The sequence below is a fragment of the Rhinopithecus roxellana genome, chromosome 15, assembly GCF_007565055.1.
Source record: "Rhinopithecus roxellana isolate Shanxi Qingling chromosome 15, ASM756505v1, whole genome shotgun sequence".
NCBI lineage: Eukaryota > Metazoa > Chordata > Mammalia > Primates > Cercopithecidae > Rhinopithecus > Rhinopithecus roxellana.
Genome location: NC_044563.1, coordinates 75,558,877 through 75,578,601, shown reverse-complemented (window position 1 = coordinate 75,578,601; position 19,725 = coordinate 75,558,877). Strand labels below are relative to the sequence as shown.

General features: G+C 41.8%; 1 protein-coding gene across 3 annotated transcripts in view; it reads right to left on the bottom strand.

The window, feature by feature from the left end:
* CADM1 (cell adhesion molecule 1) overlaps positions 1-19,282 on the bottom strand; it is a 338,763-nt gene extending 319,481 nt beyond the window's left edge. For all 3 annotated transcript variants that reach the window (XM_010371713.2, XM_010371712.2, XM_030917956.1), the window contains exon 1: positions 19,024-19,282. In XM_010371713.2, the coding sequence (XP_010370015.2) occupies positions 19,024-19,153 (130 nt within the window). In that variant the 5' untranslated portion in view covers positions 19,154-19,282. The remainder of the gene's footprint in view (positions 1-19,023) is intronic.
* Between the last annotated feature and the right edge of the window lie 443 nt (positions 19,283-19,725).

Sequence of the window (19,725 nt, the reverse complement as noted above, 5' to 3'; positions counted from 1 at the left end):
TTCTGCACCTTGGTTAACAGGCTTTCACCCCACACCAATCCTGCCCATCTTCCACCTGGTACTGACTCCCTCCTTCTTCCACAACTTTAACTTCCAGTCCTCTGACTAGTCCTTTTTGGGCATTCATCACAGGCTCTTTATCTCGTTACCAACACACCTTCCTTAAGATTCGACCTCTCTGCAGTACCCCTTAAGGATCTCTCATACACTTTTGCCTGTCTTCAGCACCTAATACAATGATTGGCACACACTGGGTCTTTCAATAAATGTGCATGGAACAAGTAACTGAATAAAAGCATAATGTAAAACTTTTGCTATCATCTTGATGTGGTTTGGCTGTGTCGCCACCCAAATTTCATCTTGAACTATAGTTACCATAATTCCCATGTGTTGTGGGAGGGACCCGGTGGGAGACAATTGAATCATGGGGGCGGTTTCCCCCATACTGTTTGCTTGTCAGTGAATAAGTCTCACAAAATCTGGTGGTTTACAAGGGGAAACCCCTTTCACTTGGCTCTCATTCTATCTCTTCTCTGCTGCAATGTAAGATGTGCCTTTTGTCTTCTGCCATGATTGTGAGGCCTCCCCAGCCGCATGGAATCCATTAAACCTCTTTTTCTTTATATAAACTACCCAGTCTCAGGTATGTCTTTACCAGCAGTGTGAGAACGACTAAGACACATCTCTTTGCAGATGACTTTCAAATCTGTATCTGTAGCGCTACTCTCAACCTTTCTACTAAACTCTTATTTCAAACTGCTTTCTAAACATTTCTACCTGAATGTTCCAGTGATTCCTCAAGTTTAACATATCCAAATCCAAGTTCATTGCATTCCCTTACTAAACCCACACATAACATTTACATTTTTGTTCATTAGAGTAGCCATTCTCTTAGTCACTGAAGTCCAAAATCAAAGCACATCTTCATTTCTATTATTTGTTTTCCCTCAATCCCCATTCTCCAGTCAGCCATCAATGGAGGCTCCATTCTACCTCCTATTCTTCCTTCACTGCCCTAATTCAACTTTTTGTTGTCTTACTTGAACTATTATACCCCTAACCAATCTTTCCATTTCTAATGGAAGATCCTCTCAATGTCTAATCATTGTAGGACTCATTAACCTCTCAATTTCTTATCATTGTAGGATTCATATTCCTAAAGAATCAACCTGTTACTTCACTGTTCAAAAAATTTAAGACTCCCCAGTGACCTCTTGAATTTATTTATTTATTTGTTTATGTATTTATTTTTTGAGACAGGGTCTCACTCTGTTGCCTAGGCTAGAGTGCAGTGGTGCAATCACAGCTCACTATAGCCCCCACCTCCCAGGTTCAAGCAGTCCTCCCACCTCAGCCTCCCAAGTAACTAGGACTATAGTTGTACACCATTAGGCATTTTTAAAAATTTCTTGTAGAGACGGCATCTCACTATGTTGCCCAGGCTGGTCTCAAGCTCCTGGGCTCAAGCAATCCTCCCACCTAGGCCTCCCAAAGTGCTGGGATTATAGGCATGAGTCATAGTACCTGGCCTTGAATTTAATTTAAACCTGACATTCAAAGTTTTTCCACAATCTGGCCCCAAGCTATCTGTTGCTTATCTCATCTCCCACTAGCCATTTTAGTTTTCCTACCTGTAAGCGTTTATTCACATGGTTCTCCTCAACATGGAATGCCCTTCCTTCTCACCTCTTTCTCAATAGCAATCATTCCCATATTTTCAAGACTTTGTTTAAATGGAAAGCCTTCTAGGCATCCCAACTCCAGGCTAGCTCCCTCCTTTATATCCCTCTAATGGAAAGACAGAGGTGCCTGTGATCGGAAATCTCAGCTCCTGAACCAGTTCTCTGCTGTGGCCACAACCACACCTTCCAGAACCCCAACGAGAATACAAACAGAGGAAAGGTCAGGCAAATAGCTATTCTTTGATACTGCCTATGACTTTGGCCTTAGCCCTGATGTGCTCTCCCAGTAAACCAGGCTTCATTTGCTCCAGCCTTGTTGTTTGGAACTTGAAAGACTCATTCTGTTAAGGCCACCAGTGGTTTTTGAACCTTTTTTTAAAAAAGTAAAACACTTTTTTCAAAGAGAGTCTTATGGGGGAGATCCACTATATAAACATGGAGTTTCTCTTGTTGAAATGGTAGAGTGCTTTGGGAACTAGCACCAGATAAATGTTATCAAATGAATTTAACTTCGATCAGTTATTCCATTATAAGTACATTAGATATTCATATTTTTAAAAAATTTATCCTTTTCTTGCTCCTTTAGTTCATGAAAAGTTCAGGTCAAAATCTTGAAGGTGATGACCTCATTTTAAAAAAATCCCAAAACCTTGAAAAATATTCCATTAAAACATAACTCTATGCACTCACCTTGTGAATCAAGGATAAAGAGATGTAATCACAGGTAAATTAATATGAAAATGGGAGATCATTTTTAGTTTAAAAAAGGTGAAAAAAATTCTGCTACTACCTTAGTCTGAAATTCTAACTTTCTAGATCTGATTCATGCTGTTGCATGAATGGAATATAATGTTTGAGGAATAATAATTCAAAAGGAAAAGAAAACTGAACAGTGGTTATTTAAAGAATCATCAACTTGTTTTCATGCAAATGACCAGAATAATGAAATTAAGCAATCCTGCCGACAGGACCGACATGTAATTGTTTTTAAATAGGATGCTTGAAGCATTAGCCACCTAATTCTAGAAGAAATTGATTAATCTTTTCTTCTTCTTAGATAATACCAATCATACACTATACATTAAGACACTAACAAAAATGTGTATTTCAAAGATATAATTTTTCTTGAATATTGCCATCAAATCATTATTTACTTGACATTAGGTCATGCCGAAAAATATATATCTGCTGAGAGATAATATATATGGAAAGAAAGGTTAATGCCTCTAACTTAAAAGGTCTTTTAAAAGGCAATCCCTGAAAAAAAAAAAAAAAATCTACCAAGAAAGAGAACATGGCATTTGGTAGAAATCAAGGAAGACATAGCATTCCTCTCAAAACTTCAACTAATTGCAAGAATCCATTCACAATGCCTAAGAAATGCAAGCTGTGTAACCTAAGACAATGTAGAGCTATACAGCTACAAGGGAAGCATCGATAAAATACTACAGTTCTCCATAATTCAAAGCATTTAAAGTACCAAACACAGACTAGGCTGGATGCAAGCCTTAGGCAGGGAAAAGGGAAGTCTAAATGGATGGATGTGACTATGAAGGGAACACTTAAGAACTAAGCCATACAACAAGTTATGAGAGGCCCTCCTCCACCTCTCAATACTGTCAGGAAGTTAGAGTTATTGAGTAGGCATCACTCATGACAGTGAGAAAAAGGGCTTGCCACCCCTCCTCTCAAAAACTCCTTCACAAGGTCACAGATCTATCAGTGTTACAAATGCATTTAAAAAATAATACAGCAATAAACTCTGGTTAGAGTGGTTCCACCTCTATATTCACAGGAAAGAACAAACTCCAAACTTCTCCTAAATTAAAAGGTAATGTTAGCAAACACATACTCTCTCTGCCTACACATGAAATCTCTCCCCTCTTCCACACAAGACCAAAAGGGAACCTACTTTCTGTTTAAAGCTAGATCCGTTGTAGGCAATTAACTTTATAAGCTTAACTTTTCCAGTCCTATTTCACACTGACTGTATAGTCACACAAATAGTGGAAGCATCACCGCAAAACAGACTGCCTTACCCATGTCATTTTTTTAAACACAGCAACAAGCCATTTCTCAGGTTTGATCCGATTACTGTGATCTATTTTTTGATCCTGTAGCCACTGACTCCACATACATCTTTATTACTGTAAAAGGAAAACTGCTACCCTGAGGTTTAAATTTCCCTATGTTCACCATGCCTCTTCTAAGAATATATATATCTCAGTTTTAAGACAAGCTTCTCATGAAAGCTGAGGTGAAGAGGAACAGATGACCTCAGAGATAAGTTTCTCGGTTTGTTGCTTCAACTCTAAAGTGACGATATAGCCTCAGCAATGACTCAAAGTTCAGGTATCCCAGGACTGTGAAGTGATTAAATAAATGGAAAGAGATTCTCTTATCTGGGCTGCTAGACTAAATCTCTCTAATGACTGCCCAACAGCCAAGTATGAACAAACACACTAGAAGTCATTCCTTCAAGATACAAAAGAGTCAGGCAGGTTGATAGCTCTTCATTCATTATGGGAGAACAAACAACTTCAACTAAGAATTATAGCCCTAAAAAAGCTGATAATATGACCACCACTAAATTAAATTCATAGACACTAAGGCCTTGGCATATTCTGTATCCCAACAACCAGTATTTATAACAAATGAAAAGGATAGGATATATACATATTAAAAATCAAATTGTGTAAAAAATGTTAAATGTCATGAAATAGTTAGAGAAGTTGTAATAGAAGTTGAAAGGAAAACATACTCAAGCTGGGAAATTATGTAAAGACTGGACTTCTGTCTTTACATATGCATGGGATTTAAATATGCCTACATGGAAGGTATGAGGATAGGACATTTCTTTCCGTGGAAACAAGTTGGGCAAAATGTGTAGCAGGCACATAGAAGAGACTCAGGCCATTCAGAGAAGTTTGTTTGATAGGAAGGAAGAAGATAAGTTAGGAGTAGCCCTTAGGGAAGTATAGAAGAAGGGTTCAAAGAAAGGATACCTAACCAGCCTGAGTAATCACAAAAGTTTCCTTGCAGAATGCAGTGCTTGAGGTGAATCCTGAGAGACACGTAGGAACTAGCCATATAGATTAAGGTGCTTCAGGTAGGGGAGGTAGCGTATAAAAAGCAGAGAGGCATGGGAGAGCATGGTGCATCTAGGACACATTTACTCTGGTAGTCCTAAAGCAAGAACAATGGTGTGGAAAGCCAGCAAGAAATGAGCTTGAGAGGTAGAGGCCAAGCATGAAGGACACTGCAGGACACACTGAAAGAGGGTAAGCCTCACCTTTAAGGTGCCAAGAAAAACATTTAAAGTTTTGAGCAAGAAAGTGACATCTACAGTGCATTTTAGGAAGATTCTTCAGAAGCAGTATTAAGCATGCATTACAAGGAATGAGGCTAGCAGTAAATGAAACAATTAAGAGGCTGTTAAACCATTGTAAGTCTACTTCCCTCATCTGTAAAATGAAGACAGGCAGGACCTAGAGCTAATACAGGGGGAAATGACAGGAAAAGAGGGAATTCTCTATGAGGACTCCTAGGTTTATTTAACTCATTGGATGGATGGTGGTACCCTTCATCAGGATAGGAAACATGGAATACAGGGAGATGTGGGAAGAACAGATTTTTGTTTTGTTTTGTTTTGTTTTGTTTTGTTTTGTTTTGTTTTTGAGACAGAGTTTTGCTCTGCTGCCCAGGCTGGGGTGCAGTGGTGCGATCTCAGCTCACTGCAACCCCCGCCTCCCAAGTTGAAGCGATTTGCCTGCCTCAGCCTCCCGAGTAGCTGGGACTACAGGCGCCCACCACCACGCCCGGCTAATTTTTGTATTTTTCAGTAGAGATAGGGTTTCACCATATTGGCCAGGCTGGTCCCGAACTCCTGACCTTGTGACCCACCTGCCTCAGCCTCCCAAAGCGCTGGGATTATAGGCGAGAGCCACCATGCCCGGCCAGAACAGATGTGAAGTTCAGTTTTAGACATCTTGAATTTTAGGAAAATACAGTTCAGTGTTTAAAACTATGAGTTTTGAACATAGATATAGTTCAGATCCTGGTTCTGATACTTACCATTTGTGTTTCTTGGACGAGGGACCTATTACTGTCCTCTCCTCTTCCTCTTCTGTAAAATGGGGCAACGGTAGTAACTATAGGGTGACAGTGAGGATTAAATGAGATCATGAATACAGACACTAAATATAACTGCTGTTTTGTCATTCGTATTATTTGAGAAAACTGGAACATCTGGACTGAGATGTCCAAGACCCACTTTTAGAACACAGTCTGAAGTTTAAATGCAAAAGACATCCTGGCTGTGCACTTAAAAGTACATTATACTGCAATTTAAAAAGAAAAGTGGGAAGAATTGGGGTTTGAGACATTTATTTGCCAACTTATTGGATGACAAGAAGGCTTAAAAAAAGATAGCTGATCAGAAGCAAGGTAAGTCATGGTTATTAAATTTCAGAGACACACATTATATTGTAAGAAAAGGGCAGTCCTTATTTTCTTGCAAGTAACTTGATGAATTAAAAGAAAAAAATGAATTCTTTCCACTATCCAAGTAAAACTATGAACTTCGAAGGAAGAAATGGGAGAAAAGTGAAAATAGTAACTTGGAACCAACCGAACCTTGGAATAAAACTTGGAACCAACCCAAATGTCCATCAATGGTAGACTAGATTAAGAAAATGTGGCACATATATACCATGGAATACTATGCAGCCATTAAAAAAGATGAGATCATGTCCTTTGCAGGGACATGGATGAAGCTGGAAACCATCATTTGGAGCAAACTATCACAAGGACAGAAAACCAAACACTGCATGTTCTCACTCATAGGTGTGAATTGAACAATCAGAACACTTGGACACGGGGCGGGGAACGTCACACACCTGTTGTGGGGTGGGGGACAGGGGGAGGGACAGCATTAGGAGAAATACCTAATGTAAATGACAAGTTAATGAGTACAGCAAACCAACATGGCACATGTATACCTATGTAACAAACCTGCACGTTGTGCACATGTACCCTAGAACTTAAAGTAAATAAAAATAAATAAATAAAAACAAAAGGCTTCTAAAGCAAAATACAGCCAAATGAGGAGGAAGGTCATCATAACAAATACGAGAACCTAGGATTTGTCAAATAAGAATACATACTATAGGCAGATATCAACACAGGCTGTTTGAAAGTTTAAAAGAATAGAACACTACTCATTATATTTTCAAAAGGAAAAATTGAAAGAATATACAAGAAATGTATGAAATTGGCAACTATAGGAAGTTGGGTGGGAATGGGACAAAAAACATAGAGAATGAAATGAGAACAGATAGTTTTGATTTTGAGCCACGTTAATGATTTATATGTTTCAATTATAAATCAGCAATGATAGGGAAGAAATTAAAACAGAATATAAACAGAAATAAATGATCCTAACTATATATCTATTGATACACACACACACACACACACACACACACACACACAACTAATCTGTAAATTTGTGAACATGGTACTCATCTACCCTCAGTGGGATCTATTTTAAAGACAGAAAGAATGGCAAAAAATCCTGTGCTTGCTTGCAGTGAGCCGAGATCGTGCCACTGCACTCCAGCCTGGGCAACAGAGCGAGACTCGATCTCAAAAAAAAAAAAAAAAATCCTACGCTTTACTCGGTAGATTTGCTGTCTACAATGGTCTTGGTGGAGTAATTCCAAAACTATTTTGTACTAAAAAGACGTTGCTGTCACTGGGAAACAGAGTTTTCACCATGGGAGAAAGAAAACACAAATAAGGAATGGGAGATGGAGATAAAGTACTCTGGGATGTTAGGCTGGAATTGAATGTATTAGCATGACATTGTGATTTAAATGAATAAATATTTTTAAAATACACTCACACAGTTGACCCTTGAACACAGGGCCCACACCCCATGCAGCTGAAAATTCACATGTAACTTTTTTTGAGACAAAGGATATTTTATACGCGCGTGCACACACACACACACACACACACACACATATGCTTGTTTCCTCACTGAAAAGTTTAGAAGCAATGACAAGTCGGTAGCAATGAGCACAATTCTTAGATATCCGCTATCTAAATATCATTCTTTGACTAAAAGGAATCAGGACTCCTTGGAGAAATAACTGATTCCAGGTATGGGGGCAGGGAAAATACAATGTAAACACAGATATCTTCTTGTGACATGAAATACAAAAGAGCTTAAAAATTAATGAGAATATATTAAAAGGATACAGGAGCCACTCTGAAGGGGTTCCCACTGGCCAAATCACACCACACTGAACCCATTGTAATTTTCTTTAAAAAAAATAAATAAATAAAAAGAGAGAGAGAAGAGTAGGGAAGGCAAGCTCCTCTTTATTCAGAAATGCCTCTACCCAAGTAGAGGAATAAGAGAATTAGAAAATCACAGTTTTGTAACCACTGACATAATATTTGATTCAAACAAGGTTTATCAATGCTGCTCAATTCATTAAGTAAAGCGCCATTAGAGAACAAGATCTTCAGGCTTGAAACTAAAGAAGACAGAGGGCTCTTCACAACAAAGTTTGTTCACAAGATATATATGCACAAGGTTACTTATGAATTATAAAGGGACAAATATGGAGAACTCTATAAATTCACCTACATTCAGTAACTAAATGTATATCTTGAACCAAGGGATCAAACTAGTAATAGGGCAATCTGATATTATGTCCCTCTTGAGGCAGTGTTACAAGAAAGTTGGCAGTATCAGCTATGCAGGGTTCTTGCAAAAGATGTTTAATCTGAACTGAACCATGAGGAAATGATCAAACAATTTGTAGAACTGCAGAACATTCTACAAAACAGCAGGTGGATTCATCAAAATGTCAATGCCATAAAAGATACCCCTTAAAAACTCCTTAAAGAAAAAACAGGTGGCAAGCAGGGTAATGGTTCTAGATTAAAAGAGACTAGAGACCATATGCAGTGTGTGATCTCTGATAGATTCTGCAGCAGAGAGAACAAAGTAATTGGGGAAATTTGAACATGGACTAGATAATTTTAATGTAATAATGGTATTGCGTGTGCCCAGGAAAATGTCTTTATTCTTAGGAGCTACATGCTGAAGTATTCATCATGATGCAATGTGCTTTCATGTGGCTTAGGGAAGAAAAAAGATGAGTATGAGTGTATACATTATGTAGAAGAGAGAGAGAGAAAGCAAATGGGGAAAATGTTAACAGTTGATGGATCTAGGTAAAGTTAATACAAGTATTCATTGTACTCTTCTTTCAAGTTGCCTGTGGTTTTGAAATTTTTTGAAATCAAGGTTGAGGGAAAAATAGACTAGAACCTTCCGAAAGACAAAGATGAACCTAACACAGTGCCTGATATAAAAGCAGATACTCAATTTTAAAGTCATTTTTCAATGTTCATTTTTCTACCAAATGTCTTATGGGTTAGCTACAGAAACACCATTTCTTTATTAAACATAGTATATAAAATATAGAAAACTGCATAAAACAATAATGTCCTTTCTGTGTTAGAAGACCCAGCAATTAGAGATTATAATCATTGTCAGCTTCTCCAAGATTACAAGATAATTCCATTCACTTATCAAAAAAACATTCAACTCCAGGTGGGATCTTGCTGTCACAGTATTCTTCAGTTTCACCTTAGAGATGACTGAGTACATCCTGAATTAATCCTTTTTACACAGTATTTTTTTCAGTATTCCCTAACATGTGTAAGATTTACAAAAGTTATTATTATTAGCTGTAGCCAGAGATATAACACCCACCTCTAGGTATTGCTGCTTTAATAAAAGTGATTGATAAACAGAGATAGGTAAATAGGTAGAAAACACTTCCTACTTAAGAGTGTTCATATATATTATTTTATTTTATTTTTGCCATCTTGTAAAGTAAGCAGTTTGATTAAAGTACTTGGTTTTACTATCCTGTAACCTTAACTGGGTATTACCCTTGCAAACCTGGCCCAGAGATGGAGAGATTTGCTTCAGGAAAGGGAAATCAACAGCAACTAACAATTATGTGATTACTAACAAAACTAAAGAAGACAGAGGGCTCTTCACAATGAAGTTTGCTCACAAGATATGTACGCACAAGGAAAAGTGAAATTCAGTGTTATTTAAGCTAATCTCTACTTGAACCTTTTAAAAGATAAAACCATTTGAGCAGTAATTTAGTACTAAATTAACTTGTTTTTTTTCTCCCTATCTTTGAAGTTTTCATTGTTTAAATAAGGGTTTCTGCAAGAAAAATGAAGCAATGCCTCCTTTCTAATTCAAAAGAAGAAATCAATGGGATGCCTTGTAACATCTAGGAGACTGGATTTATACAAGCATATTCAGCAAAGAGCCAAATAAATAAATACCAGTTTGACATACAACCTATTCCCCAAAACTGTCCCAAAATACTTCAAGATAATCAACTTTTTAAATCACTGTATTATCATGCCACCTAGCCTTTTTCTACTAGCAAGAACTGAACTCTGAAGGGAAGGGTGCCAGGCCAGGAAAAAAGGAAGGGAAGAACTCTGGCAGAAATTGTTCCCAGATAAAGGCTTTGAAAAGATCCTTACGATAACAAATTTAGCATGTAGACTGAGAAAGAAAGGTTTCATTTTTTTGTTTCTTGAGCCAGTGATAATCCACCCTCTATGTTATCTACCAAAATGCAAAATGCAACCAAATTCCTAGACTTGCCCAGACCCTGGCCTGGCAGTGACTGACGGTGGTAACTTCGTTTAGTTAGGCAGCTCTGCTCCAAAGTCAAACGTGTTGAAAACGCTAGCCAGTAAAGGCCTGGGTTTTAAAGCACTTCCCTTCCATTTCTCTGGGTAGATTTTTTAGGATTTATTTTATTTTATTGTATTTATTTATTTTTTTCCAGTAACTAGGTAACTACACGCACCAGACACAAGCACCAAATACTCCTCTAAGGTGGTGGTATCTCTTGGATCATCTTCAGAGGAGCCAATCTCATTCACCCAAGTCAGCAGTTCCACATGAGGCCCTCTGACTGTGACCCTTAAAAAGTCTTCCCACTTCTAAAGGACTTCACTTTTTGTCTCAAAGTCTTACATTGACAGCTTGTAATTTGTTTAGTCAATTATCCCATTTTTATGTTGTAGTAAATCCCCATATTCAAATACAAACTACCAAATGAAGACAATGCATTTTCAACAATCTAAAGTTTTAAATTTTCATGAAAAGCATAGCCATAATATCAACACATTTTGGCTTAGTCTCAAGAAACATAATCATGTATAGACCTGTGAAGTCAAAAAAGAAACGTGTGGGTTGAGGTACATTTTAGGTAAGTATGTGTTAGTTAAAATGAAAGATGTAAAAGGAAAGGGTTTATTCTCAATGTAGGCAAAGAGAAATCAGCCATCCTACACCTACAAACCAAGATAGACAGTTAAGGGAAAGAAGATAAAGAGAGTATTTTATGCAAAGGTAACCAGCTGAATGCTGATAGGCAGAACCACTTTCTTCCTCAGTTTCACTGGAGAATCATCAGTCTTCCAGTCCCATCAGGATTAAGCTGAAAAGTAATAAGAAATGAGGGCAATTAGAGAGGGAGTGGGAGAGCAATTGAGGAAGAACAACCTAAAGACAAAACAGTGTGCACTCTGAATCTGATGCAAGAAGTAAGAATTTGAGATTAGGTTTCTGAACGGGAAATGTTAGATCCTGTCCTGAAAAGAATTAGAATGGCAGTAGCTAGCAGAGGACTCAGGTAGGAGGAACTGACTAGGAGTCTCCTGTTAGCAAAACACAGTTTGGAGAGAGCACTGATGTTTCCAGAGAATATCACTTAGAAACAATCAGCCCCATTTTATTTCAGTGCAAGCAGGAAAGCTAAGGAGGGGAAAAAAAGACTCCAAATTTAGAGGCCTTGGAGACCAGGATGCCGATGGTGTCATTTGTAATAATGGAGACTTTGAGAAAAGTTGATACCTACTGCAAAAAGATAAAAAAGGTTCAAATTTTTTAAACGTTAACTTTTAGGTTAATCCCAGCCAAGTGGAGATATGGCACAGACAATGGGAGTCAGGGAACTGGAGAACCCTTTGTTTTCAGGCAGATTCTTCCCACCTCCTCTAGGGACAGCATAACTTAATTCCAACTAGACACAGCAGTCCAGTGCTGGACAGCCGACGAGGAATCAGAGCACCTACCTTCCCAAGGAAGTCTGCCAAGAGCCAGATACTTATTCTAGGCATTTTTAAAAGTCTATGTCACTGGAATATCAACTTCAAACACTGAGTAGCATTTAAATATATATCACGGCACTTTCATTTCAAGCCTATTTAACATTTCTGAAATACCTAGATCAAAATGTTGGGTCAAATGTCTATATTCCAGTAAAACATCTACTAAAAGAAAAAATTTCTCCCACCTTATCTCCCTTAAGATAATCACCTCAGTCAAGACACCTGTCAGTCATAACAGGTTTTTCTCAGTGCTGAGCTTTTCTCAACCTTAACACCAAGTTTCTTTGAGTAATAACAAAGGCCACACGTCATCTGAGCTGTGCATGTGTATGAATACCTACATCACCCTTTTTTCTAACCCTAGTTCAAGGCCAACTACACCAAAGCTTTTGAGAATCAGCACTGGAAGGATCTTCAAAGAGAAACTGCCCATTAACCACAACAGCAGCTGCTGGCTACAGCCTGCAATTTAAATCTCTGAAAAAGAAACTGTGGCTTCTGAAATTTAAACAAGGAGGTGCCACTTGTAATTACAAACATTCCAGTGGGTTCCTTCCTTCATTGATGGTTTCCAAGCTAAGGCTTTTTATTTGATTTTGGTGGCGCTCCCCAAACCGTGAATGTAGGCATTCCTTTGTGCTTTTCTTGTGCCCTGGTCAACTCAGAGGGGACGGTGCAGGGGGCAGGTTTTCACCTGGCCAGGGCCATTCGGACCCCTCAAAATCATCTCATGCATAATTCCCTGTTTGTCTGGAAACAAAAAAACCAAATATTAAATGCTTCAGATTTATAGTCCACATTTAATGAAATTTTTGAGGAAGAGTCTCAAAAAAAAAAAAAAAACCTCACATTTCATGAACCTCAGAAAATGGAACAATTTTCAGAAAAACCAAAGACTTTTAGAAATTAACACTGAAGCATTCCAACATTTCTAGCTGAAATTAAAAATTCACATTTTAAATCAATGGAGCAAATATTTAGAAGGAAAGGTAGTAACGTTTTCTCTCCCCACCATCCTTCACCACCATCCCACAAAAATAAGGCCCGCATACTTACAGCTTGATGTATGAGTTTCCCACACCAAAGAAGGCATTTTGTGATCACTTCAGTTACAGAATAGCAGGCTGAAATTCGCACTTAGCCAGTTCGCAATGGGAAGAGACATTTTTATTTTAAGCAATATATCCACAAAATGCAAAGGTATTTATACCATGGAGGCCTTTAAAGATAAATATACGAATGGGATATCTCACAGTCATCAAACTAACATGAGCCTTTCCTGCAGAAGTCCTCACATGGAGGGTATTCATTACGGGAACAAATGGAAGTGGCCAGTCTCGCCAAGGGTGCTTTCCAGCACATACCACAGTTGAAGGACTAGCTACAATTACTGCATATTTACACAACTGTATTTGCACAACAGTAAAACTCATCTTATCCGATCCAAACAAAATCTTGCTCAAAATAAACCAAACCATATGAGAAGGTCTCCTCAGTGGAAGCAATAATCGTGCTCTAGCTTCTCTGGTCTCTGCCTCTGCTTTCACCAACTCCAACAAACCTTCATTCTCTCTTCCTCAGTAAGGTAAAGCAAAAATTCGGTGCATCCAGGTGAGAATACTATGCGTACGGTCAGATAATAATACTGGGATGAGGAGTGGAAAAAGAGGGGCTGTATCTTAGAAATCATTCTAAAAGTAATTATGGAAGAAATGACGGGATATTCAGGATTTATTTAAAGTAATCTGAGGAAAGGAGGATGCACAGAGGGAACAGAGTGACCAGGGGTGGATAATTATTGAAACTGGGTGATTTGCATGATGGTTAAATATGGTATTCTTTCCACTTTGTTTATATTTAAAATTTTCCATAATAAAATGGGAAAGAAAAATCTGATCAATGTAAAAAAAAAAAAGTCATCCTTCAAAAATAAAACATTTTTTTTCTTTAAAAAACAACAAAAAAATATTCTCAGCTTTTTCTTGGCTTCATGAAAAGAGGCAAGTGCCTGGCAAGAAAATCAAGCTATGTTCTTGTTCTTGACTTAAAAATATTTCCCTTTTTCCTTAGTTATACAGAACCAGTTCTACTGCTAATATTAATCCTTGAAAAGACAACTAAAAAACTGTAAGAATCTAAATCTGAGCCTTCCGAAGCCTAGTTTTTGCGTATCAGACTTATTCCAATGACACAAATCCAGATTTCTCCCCTGTGAAGGTGCTTTGGATGACATTTCTGTTGCGGCTGCCAAATAAATTCCAGAGGTTTCGGGATCATTTGTCAACACCAAAGACAACATTACCAAGAACTGGTCCTTTCTTCCCAGAGGTCACTCCTCTGATCCATGGGTTTATTACCTAGAGCAACAATTAATCTTGCTGCCTTCAAAATACAAAATATTTTTAGCCAAGATAGTGTCTATTCATGATCCGTATCTCTGACCAGGCATCCTTGCCAGGAGGCGGAACAGAAGGTCCACTGCCTGGACATCAAGGGACCTGTCCCCATCCAGGATCCGTCGCTAACCTAGCCTCAGTTCAACTGCAGAGTAATGTTCTTCCCTCCCTGGCCTTCGGCTACTTTACTTCAAAATGGGATTTCACCAGATGATTTCTAATATCTTTCCCTTCCCCAAAATTCCATGATTATAAGAATCTCTAATTCCTCAAAAGGTAGTATTTCTAAAAACAGCTTTAGTCCCAAAACGTTACATTTTCTATGAAATAATTTTTAATGTGAATATGAATATTGTATGTGGGCAAGTTTTTGTATACTGTACATATATATGTATACATAAATATGTATATGTATGTATTTGTATCAGTGCTTATACACACACACACACACACACACTGATACCATTAGGTGCTTATATGGGACTAATTGCTTCCAACTCAAAGCAGCAAATTTTCAATTCTGCAACAGATGTCGCTGTGTGATTTCTCCTTTCTGTGCTGGATTTTCAGTTAAAAATGCCCAGCATAATGGTCAGAACTATTCTTCCCAAGAAAAATAGACAGCATTTGAATCCTTTTTGAATTGAATTCATTTTGAATTTTCTTCATCTGCTGGTAAATTTCTATTCAAATTATAGTATTGATTAGTTTGGCCCAATTTAAGAGATTCCCCGCATTAAAATGCACCTTTTGCTAAAAACATACACACACGCACGCACAATCATTTTTAAAATGTAAATTCTAAGTGACCAATTAGGCATTAAAACGTCATGTACAGAAACCCCAAGAGAATGAGACAGTTTATATTCATAGCAATCTTATCAATTTTTAAAGCCTAAAAAATCATTTAGCAATATAGGCCAAGGGATAATAAAAATTCACTTATGTATGAGACTAAAATGTACCAGATGTGCGAAAAAGTCACTAAAAAGTCCAAGAGCACCATCAGTAAGAATATAACTTTTGGATGTTGGTTTTAACAGCATTTCTTTCCAAATAAATAGTAAGGCTAATGTTATAATTGCAAGACATCTTACCAATCTGACATTCACTATCAACCACTTCTTGACACATGTCATAGAAAAGTGACATCTCTTTCCCTTCAACCAATATATCCTCCAACGACATCAACCTCAACAGGTAGCTAGCATTGTCTTCTGTTGAAATTTAGAGCTGGGAGAAAGGATTTCACAATCTCTCTTTGAGACCCAGGAACCCGTTACCTTCTGGGATTTTAGAGTGTGGAGAGAGATGAGCAGGCAGTGAGCCGGGGACCAACTCCGATAAGAATACGAAGTCAGGAAGTGAGAGAGGAAACGAAAGTGTCCTGCCTGTTGGAGTCTTCCCTGTCCCACTCCCCTTTACCAGGAGGGCCATTGGGGAAAACTGGATAAAGCATGTACAACATCCATATGAATAAAGCTCTTTGTTCCAGAGGACTGCCTGCTCTTTTATTCCCCCCTTTTTCGTATTTGTTCATTTCAAAAGATTGCTCAATGGGTCTCTTGTTCCTCCAAAACGTCCCAGGCAAATAATGCAAGCTTGTCTCGTCACACAAGTCACTAAATGAAGCCTTGTGCGTCTCCAGTGACACACTGTAAATATAAAGTGGCATTAATGAGGGATATTTTATCAAATCTATCACAGACAAGTGCAAGTCCCTCCTGCGGCTATTCAATTTGATGCAGGGAAAGGCAACAATAACAGGGCGGCACTTTTGTAAAGTCTCTATCCCGGGTTTGCAAGCCTCAACAGGCCATAGCAAGCAAAACTCAGCCCCCCTCCTTCCCATCACCACCATAAAACCCCCACCCACCAGCCATCTTCTCTAATCCTGAAAATGATAAGAGGCGGGTGATCAGCTACTGGTTCACTCGCGAACAAAAACAACATCATGCATGCACCTTAACGTAACAGGCGTGATTAACACTGTGGAGTGAGCTTAAGCAAACCCATTTTTGCTGCATTTCATTAACATCCATTTCATCCAAACATCACAGGAGAAATGAGAGGAGATTTTCTGCGGGGGATGGATGGCTTGTTACAGGAGAAAACAGAACCAGGACCCACGCACGATGGTCCTAATTCGCTTTCCCAGCAAGGATGTAAATCAAACAAGCCTAATGAAGTTAGATGCACCAACAGGTTTCTTTAACCCTGGGAGTGGGAACTGGAGGCCTCTGAGAAAGCTTAAACTAACAGAACTGAGGAGGAACAGTCCCTTAGTGCCCACCTGAAATTTACCCTTGGGGTATGGGACCCCGCAATGAGCCAAGACCTCCTCTCAAACTCACCACGAAATATATATGCATTAAGAGAAAAAAAATTAAGAAAGTCATCTCATCCCCTCACTACAAATCAAACCCAATTACTTTCTAATTTGAACACAATCTGATAACCAGCATACAAACAGGGATGTACACAAGAGCAAGAAGCTGCTTCCATGGTAACTGGCAACAGAATTTTCATGTAGCTTTGACATGCACGGTTGAGTTCCAGACCGCTTCTAAGTCAGCATATATCCCTCGCAGGGAAGGCAACTTCTCACCGCGAGATAGTTACAAATATAGTACCGTTGCTACTATCCGATGCCTTCAATGAGCAGTCTTGACAGGGGAGGCATAATCTAATCCTACTCCGTTGCCAAGCGTCATTGCACGACTCCCATTTTTAGTCAAAAGGCAATATCCCCGACCACAGCTTTCCCCCCACCACCCCCCCCTTTTTTTTTTTGTGCAGCCAATACAAGTCTATTGTTGCCTCTATTATGCGCCAGTTACCGAGCCTTTACTCACGCTCACGTTTAACTGACACTGGCGCTTTTTACAATGCAGCAGCACGAGGGATCTCTTTCAGGAACATTTTATTGAACCCATCCAGTCAGAGGCATCACCCGAAATGAAGTTGTAACCACACCGGCATCGGCTGAACCCAATTATCTCGTAACTCATAAATTAAGAATTCACAGAGGAAAAATACATAAACAACACCCGGAGACAGTGGCATGGAAGAAAAAATCGTCAGCGCTGGAATTGACGCTGCTGCCAGACGCCCCCCAATAGGTTCCCCAAGCCGAGCTCCTTTCCAAGCCTATTTGGGGGCAAGCAGCCAACCTGGCGTCCCCCAAATCTCAAGCTAGCACCCCCACACATCCCCCGTCTCCTACAGCGTGTCTCCTGCGGTGTTTACATAACTGTGTGTCCTCTAGCGTGTAAACAAAAGGCACAGCCCAAGCGGACAGGCGCCCCCGAAGCTGCACGGTGGCCCCAACGCTGTGCCCGTCCGGGCCTGGGGCTCCGCAGGTGGGGGTTGAGCTCTCGGCGTCCTCCGCCACTTGTTGCTCCCGGGTCCTGCAGCTCTGGAGCTGCAAGGAGGGGCTTTGCAGGCTCAGAGCCCTGCTGCATCCCCTCCTGCATCGCCGCTCGCCCCCGCGGCCCCGTGCCACTCGGTCCTGGCGCCCGCCTGGAGCCTGCAGCAGGGGCCAGGGGACACCGCGCGGCTGCCGAGCGCGGCGAGGTGGCGGGAAGGGAGGCTGGGTGCAGCACGGCCGGCCTCTCCGCTGGGGAAGAGCTCCGGCTCCCTTTTGTTAGCAAAAGCAAACACTGCCCTCTTCTTTCCCGACCGCGCCAACGCGCCCGGCACACGGGCAGCCACACATAGGGCTCCAGCTGAGTGCTCGGCGTCTTCAGGGAAGGCACCGGGCGTGCAGAGCCGCCCCTGGGCAAATTCCCAAGACTGCTCTTCACGCAGGGGGCGCGGAGGCCCGCAGGGTGCCCGCTTGGCCGCAGAGGCCGCGACGCCCCCTCCGCCACCCTCGGGCCGCGGAAAGAACGGGCAGCCGGGAAATCCCGTGTCCCCACTCGTGGCAGAGGACGCTGTGGGGCGGGCGGGCTGCAGGCTCCCAGTGCCTTCCCGCAGAGGCGGCGACAGCGGCCGCCCCCCCGCGGGGCCGGGCCGGGGAACTTTCCCCTCCTGGAGCCAGGCCAAAAAGACCCGCAGCGGAGCCGAGCGGGCGGAGGGCTGTTGATCCGCCGGAGGGAAACACGAGAGGCGTGCAATTTGGGGACAGGGGAGAAAGGCAGAGCGCGTGGGGGGAAGGGGCAAGGGAGATCAGAGAAGTCTGGGGATGTCCTGGGGACCGGGGAGAAATCACGCCGCCGGCGGCTGGGAGTCAGCCACCGGGAGGCTTCGGGGATGGAGAACTAGGGGGGGCCCTTTGGAGAGGTGGGGGCGAATGGGCAGCCCTGGGAGGTGGGAGGACCTGCAAGTTACGGGGACAACGGCGAGTTTAGAAGGGTCCGGAAGGGTTGAGGTTGTCTGCGGTTCATCCCCTTCCCCCATGCTTAACAGCCCCCGGGCCCCCCATTCTCACTCCACGCTGCACCCCGCGCAAAGCCGGGTAGAGAAGGTGTGGGTGCAGCCATCCCTGGGGACTCTCATTCACACTCAGCCGGGCAGGGGAGAAGGTGCTCACAGATCCCCTCAGCCCCTTCCCTCTCAGCCCTGAGTTTCCTCTCTACACTCCCTCCGCTTCGGATTTAGGAAGTGGGGGGAGGTTGTCATGGAAACGTTTCCCCCCTCTGTGGCTACGGCTACTGGGGTGCCTTGGGAGATTCAGGGGCCAACCGGCCGGTGCCCACACCTACCTGTGGGGATCAGTGCCGCGGCGGAGAAGAGCAACAGCAGAAGCCGGAGCCGGAGCCCGGGAGGCGCCGCCGCCGCCACCGCCGCTGCCGCCGCACACTGGGATCCGCTCGGCAGCACTGCACTCGCCATGTCGGGCACCTGCCTCAGACTGGCGGCGTTGGCTGCCTCCGGAGCCCGAGCGGACAGCTAATGATATGCTAATGACATGCGCTGGAGGCGGAGTCCGGGTATACCAATCACAGCACCGCGAGCCCAACCCGGCTCTCAGAGGGCCTCGCCCCCTCCCCCACCCCGCCCCCTGGCGTTGGCGTTCGGCGGCGCTCCCGCGCCACCTAGGGGCGGGGCCAAGGGGAGGGGCGTATGCAAATATGTTTATGTTAAAATTCGGTTTTGCTTTCCCCGGATCAAGGAAAAAGTGTTCTCCCGGGCGCCTGGCGTGCGAGGACTCGGGCTCCAGGGGGCGGGTCTAGCTCCTTGTACACCTTTATTAGGAGTGTTGATAGCAATCGCTGTATCAGACCGGCGACTGGAGAATCTCCCTTAGAGGGTCCTCTGTCCCGCACACCGAGTGCATCTGGCCTGCGAACCAGACGTTGCAAATTTCCGTCACTCACCTTGCACCGAAGGAATAGATCTTTGGGAACGGGGGCTGTGCGGGAGTGGAGAGTAAGAAGGCAGGTCCCCGGATTGACAAAACAATC